Here is a 23,274-nt window from a genome sequence, read left to right on the forward strand (position 1 = left end):
GACATGAGCTGATACAGTGCCTATGTGATGAGATGAAGTGAGGTACTAAGAACAGGTACAATCTAAAACTTACGAATTATTTCTGGAATTTTCCACTTACTATTACCAGTTAACAACAGATAACTGAAACCAGGGAAAGTGAAATTGCAGATAAGGGGGCTCTACTGTGCTGTCACCTAAGGTAGCCTTCTGGGGGATGCATACGGACAGGGCATGGTATTAGGTTATATAACAATTCTTTGTTGAGCTTTCATTATAGACCAGGCATTTTGCTAAATGCTTCACCTGCATTTTCTCATTTAATCCTCCAACTGCTCAAAGAAACAGATACTATCAACCACATGGTACCGATAAGGAAACTTGCTCACGGTCACACAGCTACTAACTGTTGGAGGCAGGATTTGAATCCAGAACACCCTGACTCCTGACCCACAGAGTTACCCACTTACTTCTCTGCCGCAGGCCTTCGTAACTGTATTGCCATTCCTGACACAGGCTAGAGCAGAGTCCTGGAAGCACCAGGCCCTGGAGTGGGGCTCCCCTGGTGTGAGAGGCTTCTTTCTGCTCCTCCCTCCTCTGCCTAAGTGGCCTGAGGCTTTGTGCTGCCTCTGAAGTCTGGGCCTAGCTATCCATGCTCAAGTGAAGGGGAGTGAGTATTGGGTTAGAATTCTTCCTAAGAACGAAAGTAGCCCCTGGCAGACGCTGGGCCCATTCTGAAGCAGCATCAACACAGCAGGATGACCTCAGGCCCTTTCCATGAAGCTTCTCTCCTAAAGGGCTCATGGAGCAAGGTAAAGAGGTCAAGGGAGGAAGCACAGGAAGGCAGGCAGTACCTGGTCTGGTGAACCTGTGCAGAGGAAACACCTATGAGAAGACCAAGCTTTCAGGCTTGGAGCTCCAGAAGTAATGCTATCATCACAAGTCTGCCACATATCACAGGCCATCGTTCTTGCCTGCGGTAGACAGTGATGGTCAAGATCATGGCTGGTAGGCACATGGACTTGGGTGGTCCCCTAGCTCCATCACCCTCTAGCTATGTGATCACAGGCAAAAAACCTCACCTCTCTGGGCCTCAGTGCCCTCACCTGTATAGGGGATAACAATATCTTAATCTCCTAGGGTTTCTGTGAGGACTAAATTAGATCATGCAAGGTCTGGCACACACTTAGTGCTTGATAAATGCCAGCCAGTAGTGGCCATGGCAGTCAGAATCACAACGATAGCTAACTCTCATTGAGTCATTACTATGAAGTAGGCGCTCTCCTGTGTGCTTAGCATTTATCAACTTGAGCCTCACTTACACCTTACGAGTTAAGTACTCTTATTATTCTCATGCACAGATGAGAAAACTGGGGCACAGAAAGGTTGAGTAACAAGCCCATCAATCAGCCAGTGGGTGTGAGTGGCAAGGCCAGGATTTGAATCCAGGTGATTGGAACCCAGAACCATCTTCTGAATGGTGCTGATATAACGGTGATGGCAAAGGTGAGAGGAGAAAGACTAATGATTCCAGCAGCAGGAATCACTAGGAACCCCGTAGTTAGGAGTTGCTGGGAGTGGTGGTCCATGTCATCTCCTCCAAGAGTCCTCTCCCGACAGTGGCATCTAAAGTAGCCTTCCTGGTCACTTTATCTCCCTCGTAGCCCCTATCATGATCTGAAATATGTTAATTTGGTTTTTATCTATCTTCGGCCTCCCAGCTGCTAGAAAATAAACTCCATGGGATCATGGAATTTGGTCTGACTTGTTTACCACTGCAATTCTCTGTAACGTGAACAATATCTGGCACCTAATAGGCAATTAATACAAGACTGAATCAATCACGGTCTGGCACATAGTAGGCACTCATTGAAGTTGTTGAATCCTGAGTGAACAACTGAGTAAGCAATCAACCCTGGAAGGCCACAACTCGTGCCCCCACTTTAAAACTCAGAAAGGCTTAGTAGCACAATGGCAGCCCACAGCTACGGGCTGAACTTAGGCCTATCTGACTCCCTGCTCTCCCATGCCTGAAACACTGCTTCTGTTCACATTCTACAGGCTCCTCCACCTGGGGCCAGGAAATTTGGATGCAGCTTGGCACTTGTAGCCCAAGCTTCTGTAGAGAGCAAATGGCCCTTTCCCGAGGTCTGGTGGCAGCCTGCAGTGTTTGGCTTGAACCTCAGAGGCCAAGCATTTCTTGCTCGGGTTGCTTTCTCTCACATCCAAACCCTGTTCCTTCCCCATGCGGTCTTCTTTGATCCAGGGACAGCGTCCCTCTCTAGTCAGGGGCTGGTTGCTGAAATCCGCATGGTCTTCTTTCTTGTAGATCAAAGAGGTTCCACAAAGCTCAGTGCCTCCCAGGGACCTCTGCCTTTGAAAAAGTGCTAAGAGTGACATACAGCAGAGAGAAGTTACGGGCCTTCTCTGTCCTTCTGCCAGGTGAACCAAGTCTTCATGGGCCAGGAGCCTTGGGGCAGGCCTCCTTGGAGGTCAGCCTCACACCTGCTCTGCCCTTGATACTAGCTGGTCTCTATTTTCCCTTAGTCTGGGCTATGTCCCCAGATAGAGCCCACCTTTCGGCCAGGAACATGGCATTTCCTGTACGAAGCAGAGGCACACAGTCCTCCAACCTGTTCCTGGAAGCCCTGGATTCAAAGACCCTGTGTCACTCAGGGCTGCTGGGCTAACCCAGTCCAGTAATTTCCCTTTGGGGCTTATATGCCTACATGATCCTACTGGTGAATTAGACCTATCCAGCCATCCATTCATTCAGCAAATATTGATGGACCACTGCCCAGTGGATGAGGTTTATCTACCCACAGATGCCAGCCCTTGAGAGTTCTACATCAGAGGAAGAAAGGCCAAAAGGCTTTAATCCTTCCTGAGCATGAACCCGTTCACTCTGGCATGACTGCTGCCCTTAGCACGGTGTGGCACACGGCAAGCACCCTCTGCTTCTATGTAGCTTGGCCTCCTCCTAAGGAAGGACAGTTTGCAAATTCACTTTCAAGAAATCACTCACATTATTGAGGGTGCTTCTCAAGCTACTCTTGCAGCGTGTGGGGAATGAGAATAGAGAAAAAGACCTCAAGAGAAGGGGCAAGGGGAGGCTCTGGGGGCTTGGAGAGCAGGACCAGCTACATCTCAGCCCACTCAGGCACCAGAGAGTCTCCAGGGCTGAAAGCCCTCCTGAAAATGAGATCTGACATCCTCGGCTGCCTTCCCTGGTGTGTTTGGAAGGGAGTATTCCTTGGTATGGCTAAATTGGAAGCTACTTAGAGAGGACTTAGAAAGCTCAGCCTGGGCCTCCCAGAAGGACCGCATGCTCCATGCTAAGGAATCTGAACTTGACCTTGTTAGTGATGAAGAGCCACTGGTAGGATTCTAAGCAACAGGTGATTCTGTCAGATCTGTGTCTTAGAAAGTTCGCTCCAGCAGTGGGGTGTGGGTTGGGATGTATGTAGTGGGGGACTGGAGGATGCCTGCTCAATGAGAAACTCTCTGCAGTGAGACAATGTGAGGGCCTGAGCCCCCTGACTAGGAGCAGAGGGAGATTCACCTGGACAAGGTGACTGATGATGCAGGGAGCAAAGAGGGTGAGGGATGTCCGGCTGGTGACACTCTTCACACTCTTCACCCTCTATACCAAGCTGGGGAGCAAAAAAAGCAGGTTTGGGAAAATAGAAAGAGTTAGGTTTTGGATGTGTCCCATTTGAGGCACACTTCACGGAGTTGTTCAGTAGAGTTTGAACTCTATATGAGCCTAAAGCTTAGGATTGGGGCAGGGTTGGAGACAGAGATCAAAGAGATGCCCCCGAGCAACAACTAATAACCATATAGTGGATGAGAAATTCCAAGAGACCCAAGAAGTTCCCAGAGAAGAGGCCACACTGGGCTCTCCAGTATTTAAGAAGAATCGTTATCATCTGAGAATCAGGAGAGACCTGGGAGAGAGTCATACTACAAAAAGGTGCCCATGCCCACGAATTACTGCTGTGATGTGAATGCTGGGAAGCAGCATCGCCCCAGCCCACCCCGTCCCATTGAAAGGCCAGTCTTTGCAGTGCCCCCTGCCCAGACAGGCAGACACTGTGCTGTGGGGCCCTGATCCAGCCTGGTGAAGGAAGACCTCCATGAGGTGGCCCTCATCACTTGTCTTTCTCTAGGAGGTTAACAGAAAAGATATAACAGCCAGGCCCAGAGTTTATTCAAATGAAAGCTCTCTTTGTGCAGAAAAATACTGCCCTGTGCCTAAATAGCCTGGGTGGGGAAGGGAGACGTTAGCCTGTAAGGAGATGGCAAAGCCAAGGGACACGTGGGCTCCTATGCCTACAAAGTAGATAGAAGTCCCGAAATGGGGCCAAAATTGAGAGGCAGAAAAGTAGAGGAGGTTGGAGAAAGAGGAGGAGGTGCAAGGTACACCACAGGGGAAGCCGGAGCCTGCCGAGACCGAAGCCAGGGAGAAGCTTCCAGAGAGAGGCGTAAAGCCTTGAAGGCTCCTGATTGCCCAGACTTTCATTTTAAGCCATTTGCATCGGTGAGAGGCAAACTGCCGGCACTGCCACAAACCTCCGGCAAGGGCTGGGTACGCATAAACACCTTCGCTAGTGGTTTTTGTTTTCTGTTTTTGGTTTTTACTTTTGGGGGCAGGGGGGTGGTCAAGAAACATGGGCCAAATTCCTGACCTACGTTGGCAGAGCAGAACCCGGGGTAGGGCGGTGGTGAGACGCAGCAGTGAGTTCAAGGTTGAGAGGAGGGTAAAGGTGACAAAGCTTCCTGGAGATTCTGAGGAGATAATGGTTTCCACCACATTAGGATGGGTTGTTGATGTAAATTATACTTCGCAGGACAAGGGGACACCCTCTCTGCCTCTGAACTACATTTGCTTTTTGTTTCCACATTGATTAAGATTACATGATTTGTATAGTGCTGTAAAAAGAAAGAGAACTGTTGGGTTTTATTTCACAACTTAAATACTCATTTACTACCATGTTTTATAGTGTATTATGTCACAATTCTGAAACTCCCTCCTTGGAAGGTCAGAGCATTAAACGGTGACATCCTCTGGGCAGGAGGTAGGTATGCATGCTGTAAAGAAAGCTGGATACAACAGCTTCAGGCCACGGTTAAGCCACTCAGGGCCACACACCTGTGCGTAGGGGCCTGATGTGTTTTGTCGTGCCTGATATCAATCATGTGATTCATACGTTCATGCCTAATACAAATCACACAAAGTAAGGCAAGTGCCAAGTGACGAATGAGGCCTGAGAGAAAGGAACTTACTTAGGAAGGTAAGAAAGAAGACGCAAACTCCCTTGGGCTCCACCAAGAAGGACCAACATGGCTAAGGATGATATTATTAGTTGAGGACTAAACAAACATGGAGCCAAGTAGCAACTCAGATTGACTGGTTGTGGCTTGCCTGTTGAGAAGGAATTCACAGCTGTGTCTGGTCACAAGCAGAAAGGGTGCTATGATCATTTAATTTAGTATGCCATGGAAGTGAGAAGAAGGGGAAGAAATGTATGTGCCAAGTATTTTCCATTCCTGGCACAGACAGGAAAAAGGGTGCGTGCATATGGTGGGGGTAATTACAGAAAATCTTCTAAGAGAAAGGTAAAATCTGAGCCCAAGGAGAGCTAACTCGTTTCTACCATTTCTAACCTCCTTGAAAGGAACCTCCCAAACCTATATCTGGATGTCCTGGGACCCACAGAATTTAAAGATGAGAATTTCAAGAGGAGCAGAGTGGTCAATAGTGCAAAGGCTGTTGAGAGGTCAAAGAATATAAGGGCCAACCCAATTCCCATCTGATTTGGCAACAAGATGAAGAACATTGGGGCAGAGGGTAGCCTGCAGAAAAGTAAATGGGAAGTGAGGAGAGAGAGGCTGCATGGAGCTTTCAAGATGCTGGGCATTGCTGGTGGTGTGGGGGAAACCAGGCAGTGTAATATCAATTTTAAAAGGTGGATAAAAAATATCTATATGCATTATAATCTTAATTATGTACATATTCATAATAGATGCATATATGTAGTATGTACTAAAAAATGGGAAGGAAATACATGAAAATAGTGGTTAAAATGGGCACGTTTTGTTTATTCTCTTCTGTATATTCTAAGATAATTTACAAATGATTATGTATTATTTTTATCATCAGGTAAGAAGCACGGAAAATTGTTTTAGGAATAAGTTTGGTTATTTGGGGGGCAGGGACCGGAAAGAAATAGTTTGTGAAGACAGTGACCAACCATCCCAGTTTGCCTGTGACTGAGGGGGTTTCCAGGATGTAGGGATAAAAATGGAGAAGTCCCAGAAAAACTAGGACAAGTTGGTCACCCTAGCTGGGAGGCTGAGGCCAATGTAGGACTGAAGGCAGGTGGATTTTTTTTTGGCAGGAGTGACTATTTGGAGACTATGAGGAGGACATCATTAAATAGGGGGAGGCTGGATCTATAAGAAAGATAAAAGAATGATCATCAGAGTGAGGTCATACGAAAGCAGCTGGGAGCGAGATCTATGCACAAGAGGAGAGGTGGTCTGTGATGGGGAGAGAAAGCAGGTTTCCTCTGAGACAGGAGGGCAGGAGATGAGGACAGACTGGCTAAAAACAAGTTTGTTGACGTTGAGAGAGTGCACACCTGGTGAGGCTGAGAAGACTAGAATACCTGGGGACCCTGAGGACCCTTGGAGATCCGGAGAGTGGGTACCCCATGACCAGCCGGAGTGGATGGTGCAGCTTCCCCGACGGAGACTGGGTCTCACTGAAAGCTCTGGCACCCCCTCCCAGTTGCCACCCCCCTGTAGGACTCTCTCTGGCCACCTACCTCTGCAGGAGGGCAGGGGGAAGTCCCACGTGGCACTGTTCTCCGAGCCAGCGTGGCAGGTGAGCACGGCATGGCCCTCCAGGAAGAAGCCAGGGTTGCAGCTGTAACGGACCTTGTCGCCCAGGTTGAAGGTTGAGCCCTGCTGGACGCCATTGGGCAGCCGTCCGGGGTTCCCACACGTGTGACTGGGGAGCACTGTGAGGAGAGGGAGAGACAGACAGCCTGTGAGCCGGGCTCGTGCCCTGACACCCTGCTTCCGAGGAGCACCTCCCAGGCACGTCTCCTCCCTGTGTCTCCTTCCTCTTGCGAGGAGAAGTTGGCCTTCTCAAGGCTCAAGTAATCCGTGAATACTTGAAGAGGTCACATGCTAAGGAGGGGCCACACCCGTGATTCGTGACTGAACATCCGGGTTTCCTGCCTTTTCTCTTACACAGCCCTGGATGTGGATACATCCATCCCATTTATTACTTGAGATGCCCCACAAAGATCACTTTTAATCTCTTGGGTTTGGTTGCCCTGATTTGGTCACCCACACTCCTTCTCATAAACATCATGGAAGGAACACAGAGTATCATGGCATGGAGTTGAAGGGGTCCTTAGTGCTGGAATAGGCAATGAGGCAGAAGACAAGAGCCTCAGTTCTGATCCAACTGACCCGTTTAAAGGAGAGAATGGGGAGCTGGAGAATACTTTGTACATGTGTGACCTGAGACAAAGGCATCAGAGCCAGCTGCGCATGCGCTCTCATTATCCAGAGAACACAGTCTTGGTGAGGGTGCGAGAGCATCATGACCTACCAATCAGGAGGGAGGGAGGGGGCAGCTCCTCTGTGCCTGAGTCACTGTTCAGTCTGACCCAGCTCCCCCTATCCTCTGCATTTCTTCTGAGATTTAGAACTGCCTGTGCCCTAAAGGTCACACTTCCCACCATTCTAAAATGCCCCAAAGGGGAAGAAGAGGGGTCACAGCCAGGTCCAGACTCCTGTCAAAGTAAGTCTCCATTAATTCACCCAGTGATAATTTATTGATGATTTACTGAGGCCAGAAAAGCAGGGTGGTGTTCAGTACAGACTCAAGAGCCGCAGTGTTTGGGTTTGCATCCCTGCCTGGTGGCTTACTACCTGTGGGACCTTGAGCAAGTCTCTCAACCTCTCTGTACCTCAGTGTCCTCATTTGTAAGATGGGATCACAATAGTACCTTCCTCCCTCACGGGGTTGTTGTAAGAATTAAATGAGTTAAGGTATGGAAAGTTCGTAGAATGAGACTGGCATATAGTGAGTACAATACAAACTCCCAGTCCGGTGGGAGAGGTATGTGATTCAAGGTATGCTAAGTGTTATGACGGGATAGGAACCAGGCAGGAGACCCCAAACCTATTCTGGGTTGGTCAGAGACAGCTTCCTGGAAGAAGTGACATCTAAGCTGAACACTGAGGGATCGGCAAGCATTACGAGCTAGGCTAAAGGGTGTTCTAGGAAGAGGAAATATGTGCGAAGGCTCTGAAACTAAAGATAACCTAGGAACCGAGAGAGCCTGGAGTGAGAGATATGTGTGCCAATGATGAGGAATAAAGATGAAGAAGTGGAGATAGCCTGGATTCTAGAGGGCTTCCCAGACCCTTGTGGTACCCTCCTCCTGCCGATGTTACCAGGAAGACCATGGCAGGACCCCCTCTGCCAACCCCGATGGTCTCAGAGTCCGAACAAAGGTTTTCCCTCCTTTTTCTCCTCCTTTCCTTCCAGATGGAGACAACTCGGTGCAGAGGAAAAGGAAGGACATCGGAGTCAGCTTGATCTGGGTGTGAAACCAGGTGCTGGCATGTCACAACTTTACTCTGTGGCCTTGAGGCATGTGATCTCTCTGACCCCTTATTTCCTCAACTTTGAGAGGAGGACAGTGATATCCAGTAGTTGAGAAGCTTACCGATAATAAATGATGCATGCCTGGCACCTTGACCAGCACAAAACAGATGCTCAAAAAATGGCAGCTGTTATCGTCCCACTGGGCGGTAGGGCCATGAGGGCAGGGTCCTGGTCTGGTCTATAGGTGTATCCTGGGATTCTAACACAGTGCCTGGTGCTTGGAGGGACATATTTGAGTGTTCATTAATTAGATGTTTGGGAGTTATTCGTATATTAATTCCTTCATGCAGCACAAATTTATTGTTGGCCTACTGTGCTTGGAGCTGGGACTACAGCAATGAACTAGGCAAAGCAGGTCCTTGCTCTCAAGAGGCTTATGTTTTCATGAGTTATCTAAAGGAAGGAAGAGCTCTTCCTTGCCCATTCTCCACCTCTGACAAGTGAGATAACCCAGATCAAAGAATTTATCTCCATTGCCCTGTCCAGTAGCCCAGCTTAGCATTTCCCATGATCCCACACTGCCGGTTTCCTTGGCGTTTTCCATGACTGGTTGCTAGCTTCCTTAATGCTTCCCATGATCCTATGATGATGGGCTTTCTCAGCATTATCCATGATCCCATGCTGTTGGCTTCGTTGGCATTTCCCACAATTCTGCTGTTGGTGTCCTTAGCATCTCCCATGACCCTGTACTGCTAGCTTGCTTGGCATTACCCATAATCCTGTGCTGCTGACTTACTTAGAGTTTCCCATAATCCCACGCTGCTGGTTTCCTTGACATTTCTCATGATTCTGCTGCTGGTGTCCTTGGCTTCTCCCATGATCCTGTGCTGCTGCTTGCAGCAGAGACAGTGACTGTGGTGCACGTGAGTGTGTGTGTGTGTGTGTGTGTGTGTGTGTGTGTCTGTGTCTGTGTCTGTGTTTGTGAGTGTCAGGGGTGGGAGGGGTGGGTCAGGTAAACATTTGGAGAAGAAACCAAGCCAAGGTGTGGGGAGGGAACCAGCCAGGGGAAATGGGCTGAGAACTGGTGTAGAACTAACGTTTCATTTTCCGCAACGAGACGCAAAGACCCAATTTAATCAAATTACTAATGTCAAATTTTTAATGAACCTGCTTCTGCTTTGGGCTTTCTTCCTTCAAAATTAATGACTGGAACATCACTATAAATAAAAGTCGATTCTTTTTAAAAAGTCACTCTCAGATGCTCACTGCTTTTTACTTAATGAGCTGTTCATAATCAGACCACTCTGACCTGGCACCTCCACCGAGAGTTGGGTGTAATGAATGGGGGCTCGTTTCCAACCCCAACATTCTTTTCATCTTGAGCTCTGCCCTTGAGAGGCCACAGAGTGAACGGAGAGAGGACAGATGTTAGGCTCAGAGAGGCCTGGATCATATCAAAGTTCATCCACCTCTAGCTGATTGATCTTAACCTGTGAACTTTACCTCTCTGGGCTTCAACTCTTTATCTAAAAATGAGGATACCTGTTTCTTCCCATGGCAAGGCTCTATTAGTTTCCTATGGCTGCTGTAACCAAGTACCACAGACTGGCTGGCATAAAACAGCAGATACTTATTGTCTCACAATTATGGAGCCTAGAAGTCCAAAATCAAGTTGTCGGCAGCACCATGATCTCTCTGAAACATGTTGTGGAACCCTTCTTTGTCTCTTAGCTTAGTATGTTTCTCACAGTCTTTGGTGTTCTTTGGCTAGTAGATGTATCATCCAGTCCTTCCTCTTCACATGGCATTCTCTGTCTCGGTGTCCAAATTTCACCTTTGTATAAGGACACCAGTCATATTGGATCTAGACACACCTTATTGGCCTCATCTTAACTTCATCATCTGAAAAGACCCTATTTCCAAGTTTAGGGGGTTAGGACTTCAAAACATTTTGGGGGAGGGGGAAGTAGAACACAATTCAAACTATAACAGAGCTGTCGTGCAGAGTAAATAAAGTTAGATTTACAACATCCACTATTGAGTGCCTGGTATGTTTTGGGCCCTGGGCTACAAGTTTATTTTATTTAATCCTCAAAACCATCCTGTGGGATACCTATCATCTTTATTTTACAGATGGAAAAACCTAGGCACAGAGAGAGCTTAAGTAACTTGCCCAAGGCCATACAGGTAGAAAATGGAAAAGCTAGGTTGTAAATCTTAAGTCTTTCTGGCCCCACTGTTCAGCATTCCTAAATGGAATGTGATACTGCTTCCGATAGATACCAAGTGCCCAGCACACAGTAGGTGTTTAATAAACAAGAGTTACCTTCCTTTCTTTATTATTCTAGGCACTGTGACAAGACAAGGGATGATTACCTGACTGTGAGATTTAATAGTCTTTTTTTTTTCCTCCAGTCTGATTTGCCAAGCCTGTACTTTTTAATAATGTCAAGGGCAACATTTAAAGTGTGGTCTTTTGTAATGTGTCTGATGTGCAGCTTGCTGGACAGACAGAGGAGATGGGAGATAAGTCACAAAGCGAAGCCTTTCTAAGGCACAGTGTTCTTTGATTTTTCGATTTTGCCTGTGTGTTTCTTGGCACAGATATTATAACTGTTCATGCTCTCTCGTCTATAAAACTTCCCTTTGATTGCTTACAAAATGAAGAGTGGGATATTTACATCCAACGCAGCCCGGAACAATATTATTAAAGCTGTGTGCCTGACATTGAACAATTCCATTGTAGATTAGCAGTGGGGAATTTTGTCCCTTCTACAAAGCCCGGCTCTTGCCAATCAACATAATATTCTCAGTGATTGTATGACAATGAAGCTCCTCTGTGGTTGGAGTGTGGCAAAAGCTACATCCTGCTTTCTTTTATTTTTAATTTGAGACTTTAGTTTCCACATTATAATGAAGAGTCGTTTATGCTCTCTGGACAAGCACCCTCCATATGTTTTGATTTCTTATCTTCCATCAAGTAACTTGTTTCATCTGATCCAGAGTGGTGGGATGGCTGAGAAGAAGGGTTGAGGGAGAAGGATGTAGCACCATCTCCTTTTTCCATGTTCAATCCTGAACACGGAAAAAGGAGATGGTGCTACATCTGTGTGTGCGTGCGTGTGTGACTGAGGGGTAGCGAGCACAGCCTTGGGGGTAAAGAATAAAAATCACTATCCTTTGAGTACCTACGCTATGATAGGTACTCAAAGATACTTAGTTAATCTTTATCGAGTCCTTACTTATAGCTGTTTGGCCTTGTAATCATAATTTATTGCACATTCTCAGTGTCGAGTGTTTTGGATATATATATATATATCCATTCTCAAAGAGTTGTCTATACGTGCTGTCTCCAATTCCCCTCCTCCCATCTGACATATTATATATTTGATATATTTATTTGTTTTTTAAAGTCAGTTTATTTATTTACTTTTATACTAAATATACATATTTTTTTAACATTGCATTTTTTAATTTTAATTTTATTTTCCCTCTCCCCCCACATTTATTTGTTTATTGTTTTTCTCACCCTGCTACATGGAAGTTCCATGAAGACAGACATTTTTTGGTCTATTTTGCTCATTTCTTTGCCCCAATTCCTTGAACAGTGCCTAATGTATAAGGATACCTCATAAAGTTTATTGAATGACTTACTAATCATATTTAACCCTTCCAACAACCCATTGAGAGCTCTGTCATTATTTTTCCTTGTTGAAATGAGCATGATTTCCAGAGAAGTAAGGGCATTTACCCAAGGCTGCACGGCTCACTGAGGGGTAGAGCTGGGTTTCCACAGCAATGCTGGATGCTGAGCCCATGTATTTTTCCGCTTGCACTATACTGCCCTTGCACAGACCATTCTAAGAGAGTCCATGGTGACTGGTGTACTTTAAAACATGGTCATAAGGGATTCACATTCGTTCTCCTGGGGGAAATGATGTGGGGTAACAATCAGGCAAGTTGACCCCTAGCCTGATCCTGTACATTTCCTGCCACCTGTTAATCAAATGAAGGCAGGGGCTCCGGGGCCTCCGATGGGAGACACCACTCCAGAGTTCACAGGCCCTGTCCTGCCAGGCCCCTCCCTGACCATTGGTGGGCATAAGCTCTCCACTGTGAGCCCGTTCTCTTGGATTATGTCTGTGATTTTGCCACCTGCAGCAATAAGGTCACATGCAGAGTTTTATGTAGACACCAGTGCCTAGATTCAGTCCCTGACTCTACTGAATGAGAATTTCAGAGGTAGACCCCGGGCTCCTCTAGGTGAACACGAAGCAAGGCTGAGATTGAGAGCAACTCATGGTAACCTACTCTTACGTAAGTTATTCTATTAGCCCAGTTAGTTTATCTGAGCTATGAACTGTTTAAATCCAAGGGCCTTTCTTGTTGCTGGTCTTTGACTGCTGGAGCAACAAGGCTAGCCTCTCCTTTGGCATCCTTGTCTTCCATAAATCACAACTCACTCTATCCTTCCTTCTCATTTAAAGACTCTTGTCATCTCTCCCCTGGACTTTTGCATCCAATTTTGATCTCCCTGATGCTGGCCTTGCCTCCTCCAAATGCCTTGCCCCACTGATGCCAGAGTGAGCATTCTAGAATGATAAATTGACCATGGCCCTGCCCTGCTCACCCGTCAGGTACACATGTGCCAAAAATGTTCCCTGCCTCCAAGGTGCATGCAAATGCAGGTCCTCTGGTCTTTTGCATAAGTCACACAAGAATAAATGATTTTGAAGATTAATAAAAGGTAAACAAAAGAAAATAAAAAGGAAAATCTGCAAATCTTCCCATTGTGGAAAAGATAAATCAAATCTTAGGCTCACATAGCCCCATCCTTCTGCGACCTGACCCCTACTGACATTTTCTGCCTTATCTTCTGCTTCCCCATTCTTTCCCCCTTCATCATTGCTATTCTAAACCATAAGCTCCCCAAGCAAACCTTGTTTTTCTCTCAAATTCTCTATCTAGCAAACTCCTATTCATCCTTCGAGGCCACGCTTAAATGTCACTATCTCTGTGAAGCCCTCCTTGATAACACTGGTGTCCCACATGAACGGTAAAATCTCACTATCTGATAGAATATAAAATCGGACATAATGTGATTCACCCCCAGAATCCTGGAACTCTCAGCCCATTAACTACACAGGCTCACTCTGGTTTCATTGATTTTTCCATCTCACGATCCCACAGATTTTTGGGACCCTGCTTACGAGTTATGTTGGGGTTTTACTTGCGCTTCAATTCCTGCACTTGTCACACAACATTGCGATTCATTCATCCATTACTTTATAACACCCTGTCTCCCAAATAGGAGCTAAACCTGCTTGTAATTGTTTGTTTAGGTGTCTGTTTTCATCTCTGCACTCTCCCGAGAGGCAGGAATGACACTGTATTTTTTATCTATCTGCCGTTTGATTTAATGCCTGGAAGGAAGAGAGTGGCCTATTAAATGAATTATATGCATATTATGGCAATAAGCTAGCGCATGGTTGGCAAACTTTTTCTGTAAAGGATCAGGTAGTAAATGCTCCGGGCCTCATCGGCCATATGGTCTCTCATTGACTCAACTTTCCCACCACAGTGCAAAGGCTGAAGACGATGCACGTTCCAATAAAACTTTACTTATAAAACAAGGCAGCCGGCCTGTGGGCTACAGTTCCCAACCTTGAGTTAGTATGTATTCAGTTATGTATTTATCTTGGGTGTACAATTTACATCTCAGGAACGTCCCATCTCCCCATAATAAAGAAAGACCAGTTTTGGTGGGAATCAAGGGTGGGGAGGGGCTGTGGGGAGAGTGGGCTGTGCAGACGCAGGTCTCAGACAGAAGGTGACTGAGAGGAAGGGTGGCAGGGAGGAAACAGGCAGCGGGAAACTGAGGACTGAGGTCAGAATCAAGTTTCCTTTCCCCTACAATTTGGCCTTGGGACAGGCGGCATTGTGCTGGCTGCAGGGAAGGGCTTATATGTATTTACCCCGCTCCTTCCTGTTAAAATAGGATTTATTTCGGTCCTCACAGCCATTCTTTAGGTTGGTAATTATAAACTCCATGTTACCAGAAAGAGCTAAATTTAGGGTCACAAACTTAGTAGGAGCAATAATAATAATAGTCACCTACTGGGTGGTTAATATGAGCTGGGCGCCCAGCACTTTATCTGGACTCTTCGATTTCATCTTACCCTGAAAGAGGTACTTTGGCTATCCCCTTTACATGGGATGGAGATGGGAAATGAGGAGCAGGAAGGTTAACTTTAACCTTGGGCCGCATCCCTAATTGAGATGAGGGCTGGGGTCGAAACTGGAGCCTTTCGACAATACTACCTGTGTCCTTCACCAGGTGCTAGCTTTGATCTTGCAGGCTTCGAGCTCTGTATTTGCTTAGCTGCTTTCTCAGCATAGAGTGGGTGTTCCAGGCCCCTGCACAGTCCCTCTCCCTGCCAGACTAGAGCATGCCCAACCCATACCCAATTAGATCCCTCTTCGGCCCCATTCCCCAACCTTGATTAGCCAGGGCTGCACAGACATACATCATTCCTGCACAGACATCCATCATCCCACCAGCAGAGGCCACAGAGGGGCTGTCAGTGTGAGATTCTCCCTGACAGTTCATAACCACAACGCCCCATGGCCTCTTCTCTTTCACCTGACATTCTGTAGAAGCAACGCCCAAAAGGTGATAATATCCTAGGAGCCAGAACAGAGTGGTCAATGAAAATACAGGTTGCTCAGTTAAATTTGAATTTCAGAGAAACACAAACACTTTTTTAGCATAAAGATATATTTAGGATATATTTATACTAAAAAGATGCACTATTTGGGATATACTTACACTAAAAATTTTTTTGTTATTTGAAATTCAAATTTAACTTGGCTTCTTGTATTTTAACTTGCCAGTTTGGACAACCCTGCCCCATAGGAGTGTCTGCTCTACAACACTGACTTCAGCTTCTTGAAGAACTGGGGGCTTGTTTAGGAAAAGGGGAGAGCTAGCCCTGCCTCTAAGGAACACGACTTTGAACCAGAGGAAAGGCTGCAGAAAGGGAAGTTTCAGGAGTCCCCAGGGTGGGGCCTGTGGAGGTTTAGGGTACAGCAGGATTCCAGGAGGACAGGGAGCTGTGCTGCCTCTGCCCTCCTCCAGGCACTCTCTAAGGAAGCTCAGGGTGTTTTCCTGCACCAATGGGCCCCGCTCCTGTTTTAGGAGACAGGTGAGTCTCCAGCTCTCCAATGAAGAGCCTTAGGCTGGAACGAGGTCCTGTGTGATGCAGCCTCTGTTGACCTCTGCAGCCCTGAGCCCTGCTGCTCCCTGCTCAGCCCTCCCTACAGCCAACACACCCAAGCATGGGGATCCTCCCACTTGTCTGGACGCGTGTGGAGAATCCGTGGTACCCTACGGGTAAACACTGCAAAATACAATCAATGTTAAGCTTAGAATAACTAAATATGCATTTGGGGGCTAAATTTGATTGCAGAATGGAGCCTAGAAATGTTTTCCAAAGTATGTCCATGCAACACAGGTCGAGAAATAAATTCCATGAGAAAAACATTCAGTAGCTCAAGTAGTTTTGAAAAATACTGTATTAATTCCCTCCTCTTGAAGAACCCAATACTCCGGTGGTTAGTTTATCTGCGAGGGTCTGCAGGACAGAAACCCATTTCACCCTACTTACTCCAGAAGCTCCGGAAAATTCGATTTCTCTCCTCTCCCTTTTTTCCCCTCTGAAATACTTATTAACTCTTGAATTGTTTTGTGGAACACACTTTGGGAATTGCTAGATTCTAGGATAAGATAAACCGAAGTTTCCTTAATCATTGTCATCATCATCATCATCATCATCATCATCATCATAAAAGAATAGCAATGATGATAGCTGACATTTACATAGAACATTCCATGTTACCAGAGCCCCCTTTGGCACAACCAAACCTTTGTGTTTCTGGGAGCTGGGGTGTCCTAAGGTCTCCCAGCCACTGGTCAGTAGCTTTGGGGAGTGGGATCAATTCTTACTAAAGAAGTAAACTTAGCTCTTCATTTGAACATAGCATGTGTTACAAAAGAGCAAAGGCCTGGGTTCTCTATTTTCATCTGAAAACTTCTATAGCAAGGTATGTTTTCAGTTTGGCTGGGCAGAATGACCCTTGACCTGGCGAGCCCAGACTTCCGGAGGTCTATGGCCAAGGCCAGCCATGTTTTGCCCTCAGCCCTACCCAGAGGCAGTTAGGAGTCAAGAATCTTGAACGAATCCCAGCAAAGGAGCTGTAAAAGGAGCAGGCCTGACCCAGCTTGACAGGGGTCCTGGCTGGGACGTATAACCCTGGGAAAGGCTGCCCACATGGGCATCATCCTGTCCCTTGCTGAGGCTGTCCCACCAGGCTGCACAGATGGCCTTGTTTTCCCCTTAATCTCCCCCAGGGTGGGAGCCCTGCTCTGGAACCCAGCCCCACTTCCTCAAGGCTGGGATTTAGTCCCCTATGTCCTGCTGGCTAGCAGCAAAGTTCGGCCTCCAACTGGGACATCATTTTTGATGCTCGTGGGGATACCCCACCTGCCAACTCCAGCACTGTGCACAAAGAAGACCCACAGCCTCTACTTCCTCCACTTGGCTGCCTGTCCACAGCCCAAAGCCCCAGCACACCACACAGCCATCTCTCTTCTTAAAGCAGGAGACAGTTTAACCTGCGTCCCACTGGGGAAAGCACAATATTCCAAAGGCTCCTGACCCTTAGTTCTTTCTCTCTAGAAGAATTAGATGGAGGAGCATGGAAAGCACCTAAGAAGTTGTACTTAAAGACACCATCATCCCTCTATTTCTCGTACCTTCTGCAAAGGATGGCGGATACAGTGACAACAAAAGATACTGATGACAAGGTGCATCCGCGTAGGATCTCTTTGGCAACTCATCTTCTTCGTTATCGGCTCCACTGCTCGCTGACCACTTCTATGGGCTGACTTTACACTGAGTCCTGTCTCATTTAATCTTCATAACAACACTGTGAGGCGGGTACCATCTCCTCATATTACAAGTGAGAAAAGTGAGGCTAAGGGAGATTAAATTGTTCACACTCACACGACTAGGAACTGGGGGAGCTGGGACGGACACCAACTTTGCAGTAGGTAGCAGAGAACACTGGTTAGGAGACTAGACGCTGGCGACAGACGGCTCTGTTACTTAACTAGCAAATTGTTTCACCTCCCTGCACCTCAGTTTCCTCATCAATAAAATGGGAGTAATAACTACACTCAGTTCAGAGAGTATTAAGTACGATCAACCAGGCAAAGTGCATATCTCAGTGTCTGGCACAGAGTAAATGCTCAATAAATCTGGGACATGACTATATATTAGTCTCTGGAGCTCCCTAGAAGATGCCAGGGCGACGTGAGAGAGTCCAGAACGGAAATAAAGAGAAGGAGCTAGGAACGGTCGCTGGAGAGATCAGATGGGTCCCAGGAGCTGGAACATGGGAAGCCAGCCCCTCTTGGCTCTGCCAGGTAGGTGGTATCACTTAGACTCACACCACTTTTACTGAGCCAGACAGGGGTCTGCTGTTTCTAGTCTGAAAGGCCACTCCGAGATCCAAAAAGAGCACTTCATGAACGGTCTCACCCGGCCCCCATTAACCAGGGAAATGCAGATAACACAGAAGCCCAGGACCCTGTCTCCCCTTCGCCCTTCTCCTCAGCTGCTTTGTGCCGCGCTGGCCCACCAGCCTCAGGGAGGACAGGAAGGAATCATTCCAAGAAGTTTCCTGGAAGAAACATTCCACAGAGTCTTGGCAGAGAAGGGAGGACATTCCAGGTAGGGTTGGCACGTGTCCAGGCGCACACAGCCCCGGTGCGTGCTCCTGTTTTCCAGGTTTGTCCTCTGTGTTACTGTTTCCTAAATCCATCTGCAGCCAAAGTGCCCGCCCAGACCGTCCTCCTGACTTCACGCCCCACGTCTTGCTGCCTTCGGGCTTCTCCACAGAGAAGTCCTGTGAATGCCTCCAACCGCATGAAGCCCAGCTGAACTGCCCTTGCCCCAGACCCGCCTCTCCTCCCGGGGCCCTCGTGTCTGGGACTGGCCCGTGGTCTGTCCAGCCACGTGGGCTGAAACCTCATCCGCTCTCTCATCCAGTCTCTTAGTCGGCTTTATTTCATCTCTCTATCCGTCCCCTCTACCCACCCCCACTGCTAATGCCCCAGGCTTCCCCCCGAATCTCACCTTCTTCTCAGGGACTTGGAGACAGTCTCCTCCCCCCTGTTCTGTCTTTAGACTTGCCCCAATCCGACCCATTCTCTAAACAGCCAGTGGGACCACACTGCTTCCCTCCAACAGCCCTTTGATGGCTCCCCATCACCTACAGGTGGAATTCGAACTCCCTCAAATGTCCCTCGAGGTCCTCCACTAACCTGGTCCCAGCCATGTTTCCAACCTTAGCCCTCACTGCCTCCCTTCATACTCACTGTCCCAGCAACACTGAACTTATATTTCTTCTAGCACAGTGTCTGTGTGTGTGTGTGTGCGCGCGCGCGTGCGCGCGCACTTGTCAACAGAGGCATGGGTCTTTATAGCCATTCTATTGTGTTGGTGTTACGTGTATATTTAGTTCTCTCTCTCTCTCTCTCTCTCTCTCTCTCTCTCTCTCTGTGTGTGTGTGTGTGTGTGTGTGTGTGTGTGTGTATGAATTTCTGTGTCATGTATATTTAGATGTGAGAGCTCACTGAGGATGGGGTCTGAGGAAGAGCTGGGAAAACAGTGACTGGCACCCTTAGCCAAGACTTAATGTTCACAGCAAAGCCGGGTTGCTGACAGCTCTAGGGAACCAGAGCCTGGGAGCCAGGAGTTAGCAGTTCCCACCTGTCCCCATGTGAAACTAAGGGTGCCACCCCTCCCTCCAGACCTGGCCCGCAGCTGTCCTGGGGAACAGGCCACGAGCATGGAGACGAGCCTTTTGGTTCCCACGGCCTAGCCTGCTATACTCGACACTCTGCCCTGGACCAGCTTCCCTGAGTCCTGGCTGGTTCTGTCTGTCTTGCAGCCATGACCTGGGCTGACTTGGCATGTTCCTGTGATGACAGCAGCCCGGCTGACCCGGGGGCTTATCCCTCTCTGAGCTTTCAGCATAACAGTCTCTGCTGCCCACAAGCCTTAGAGCCTGTGGCTCTTCCTGAGATCGATGAACTTATAATCCAAGGCAGTCTGTACTATTTTGGAGTCAGAGATGTTTTGAGAAATGATGAAACACGTGGACTCTCTTCCCAGGAAGACAAATTCACAGACCCATGGATCCCTAGTGCATTTGCCCAGCACAACAGAACTATCAGCCCAGCCCCAAGTTCAAAATGCAAGCCCAATGAGGGCCCTGCTGTTAAAGCTAACTGCTCCCTGAGGGAGACGGGCTGATTCCATCAATGCAGGAGCCGGCTATGGCTATGTTCAAAATTTATCGGGCTGGTCCTCATTTGCTGGGCACTTCCTGGGGATAAGACCCCAGGCTAGGTGCCTTCCATGCTCGGGAGGTGGAATAAGGTGACGGGTAAGAGTGCAAAGTCCAGCACTCAGAACCCCAGCATCACCACTTAAAGGTGAGGGGCCTCAGGCAAGCCCTTCGCTTCCTTGAGCCTCAGTTTCCTCATCTAGAAAGTGAATAACCTTATAAAGTTACACTAGCTTTATACAAACGAAGGGGATAACTATCTCTTAAGGTAGCTGTGAGGAACAAGTTGGATAACATATGCCAAGCACCTAGCGTGATACCTGGCACAGAAGGAGGGCTTGTTATTACCTCCTGCAACCCTTCCCCCTAGCTGTGAAGTAGGTACTTGTGTGATCCTGGGCCTACAGGTGAAGAAACTAAGACCACAAACATACCTTGCCTGAAGTCCCCAACCTGGAAAGTGACACAGCCAGGACTCAAACGACAGCACCTGACCACCTTTCACAGCTGACTGACCCGGGGTTCCTATGGAAACCTGTGGGGCTAGCGGTTAAGATCTGGTGAGACGAGCTGAGGGGTTGGTGGGGGCACTGTGCGGTGTGGCAGTCCTGTGGCAGATGCTGACTTAATCTGGCCACCTGAGCACCCTGATTATACATAATCGTGGTCAAACCTGGGGAAGAGAAGGGGGCACGTTCATAGGAGGACTATCCGCAGTGAGCAAAATGTGGAAGCAACCCAAGCGTCCATCAATCAATGAGATGAGTGGACAAACAAATGATGGCATGTCCATATAATGGAATACTGTCCGGCCTTTAAAAAGGTAGAAAATTCTGACACATGCTGTAACGTGGGTGAACTTTAACGACGCTAAGCGAAATAAGCCAGACACAAAAAGACAAATACTGTATGATTCCAGTTACACGAGTTACGTAGAATGTTCAGGAAAAAAAAACAGAGACGTAAAGTAGAATGGTGGTACGGGAAGGGAGGAGTGTTTCTGCCGGGGAAGATGAAAAACTTTTGGAGACGGATGGAGGTGACGGTTGCACAACAACTGTAAATGTACTTAGCGCCATGGAAATTACACTTGAAAACGGTTAAGATGGTAAACTTTACGTCTATTTTACCATGAATAAAAATAATAAGTTTTAAAAAAGAGAAGGAAGCAAAGGCGCCCGCTCGCCCCGTGGGCCCTGCCCCACGGGCAAGTAGAGAGGACCAGGAGACGAACGGTCTGCGGGGCCGCACTGCCCAGATCTCCACCCGCCTCCCTCCTGCCTCATTTCCAATTCCAGAATTATTTATCATCAAGGAGCTGCCGGAGATGGAATGTGAATTAGGAGCTCAGCTTGATTTTGTTTTATCTTGTTTTCCCCTGCGAGGGGCCGCCTGATTTGGCAGGGTGGGAGTGTGCCGAGCCTTGTTGTGACTTGTCGCCAGGCAAAGGCAGTGTCAGCTTCCATGAGGGAGGCTGAGTGTGGAGCACCCTGGGGCCCGTGCAAAAGATGCTCATTCCAGGAAATCATTACTATGTCCCTTCAAGCTGGCCTAAAAGATAGAACACTGAGAAGCAGTGCAGTTATGCCTTCTTAATTAGTCCCCTTATTTAACCTGGGCCATTCCTAGAAAGATATCTAGAGACAGGCACTCCAGGCTGTGAATTTTTACTACACTTACTGACGAGTGGCTTTGGGCCAGTCTCTTGATATCACTTAGTCTCGGTCTTCTCATCTGTAGAATGGGAATAATGAGAGCATTTACATTATAGGGTTATGGTGAGGGTTGATAAAATGTTACATGTAAAGGGCTTGGCACACATATGTCCATATTTGTGAGCTGACATTTTTATCATTTTATTGTCATTGTCATCAGTGTTATTGTCATCATCATCATAATCATCATCATCATCATTTCTAAAGGGTCGTTTTGTAAATATATCAACACTATTATTAGATGAAATGAAGTACTGGGATTTGATCGTCTTTCTATTGTCCCCCAAACAAGTATCAAACCAGCCACACCTGGGGTTAGTGTCCTTCGGCGCCCACACCAGTGTAAGGCAGGGCTGACCCTCGCCTTGGTATTGGTGACTTCGCTTGCAGCCCAGGACCCTGTCTGTGTTCCTTGAAGCAGATGACACAGCAGTTAAAAATACCAGATCTGGAGTTCGCAAGGCTCGGTATAAAACCCGGCTCGACCTCCTAACAACTGTGTGATCCTGGGCCCTGTTTTAAATTGTGGTAAAATACACATAAGATCAAATTTACCATCTTAACCATTTTTAAGTGCATAGTTCCCTGGTATTTAGCACATTCACATGGTGCTATCCTCACCATCCATCCTCAGGACTCTTTTCATCTTGCGAAACTGCAACGCCACATAACCATTAACCACCGAGTCTTCCTCCCTCTTCCCCACAGCCCCTGGCAACCGCCATCCTCCTCTTGATCTCCAAGGATTTGACTACCTATCATCGCTCAGCATAACGTCCTCAAGGTTCATCCATGCTGCAGCATACATCCGGAGACTGTGGGCCTGCTTTGCAACTTACACAATACAGATGACAGTGCACCTTAGAGTTATTGTGAGGATGGAATCTCTATCTACTCTAGGAGTATTCCGGAATCTTTTGCTCCGCTCCCACATCCAAATCATCAACCAGCCAGGCCTGCTGACCACTTCACTCCAGCTGCAGGGCCCAAGCCACGAGCATCCTTCACCCTGTCCCTGTAGAAGTCTACTAACTGAACGCCCCGATTCCACTCTTATTCCCCAAACAGCAGCCAGAGTGATCTTTTCAACACGAGTCAGGGCATGTATCCCCTTGCTGAAAACACTTCTAAGGCTTCTCATCTCCCTTCACACAAAACCTATACTCCTCACCTGGATCCACAGTCTCCTTGACCAACCTCTGCTTGTACTGTCTACTCCTTACTCACCATGGCCCAGCCACACGGGCCCTTCTTTTTGTTCCTCAAACTCACTAAGCCAGTTCTTACCTCAGGGCCTTTGCATTAGCTGTAAGATCACCCTGAAACAGCTTTTTATTCTGATGCCTGCTTAACCCTCTGCTTAACTATCACCTCAGAGAGGAGAGGCCTCTGCTCACCGCCCAAATCAAAGAAGCTCTCCAGATTTTCCCCACGGCAATGTTCTATTTTAATTCCTTGCGTGGCATTTGCCACAACTGGATACTTTTTCCTCTTTCGTTTATTGCCCATCTCCTTCCACTGGAATATTAGCTC

At 47.5% G+C, this 23,274-nt stretch overlaps 1 protein-coding gene across 5 annotated transcripts in view; it reads right to left on the reverse strand.

Moving 5' to 3' along the window:
* CSMD2 (CUB and Sushi multiple domains 2) overlaps positions 1-23,274 on the reverse strand; it is a 544,176-nt gene that overhangs the window by 351,998 nt on the left and 168,904 nt on the right. For all 5 annotated transcript variants that reach the window (XR_001597587.2, XR_001597586.2, XR_001597588.2 and 2 more), the window contains exon 4: positions 6,810-7,004. Coding sequence is in view for 2 of the 5 variants with exons in the window: in XM_016150537.2 (XP_016006023.2) it covers positions 6,810-7,004 (195 nt within the window). In the remaining 3 variants the exon portion in view is untranslated. The remainder of the gene's footprint in view (positions 1-6,809; positions 7,005-23,274) is intronic.

This window comes from Rousettus aegyptiacus, unplaced genomic scaffold (genome assembly GCF_014176215.1).
Source record: "Rousettus aegyptiacus isolate mRouAeg1 unplaced genomic scaffold, mRouAeg1.p scaffold_m13_p_1, whole genome shotgun sequence".
NCBI lineage: Eukaryota > Metazoa > Chordata > Mammalia > Chiroptera > Pteropodidae > Rousettus > Rousettus aegyptiacus.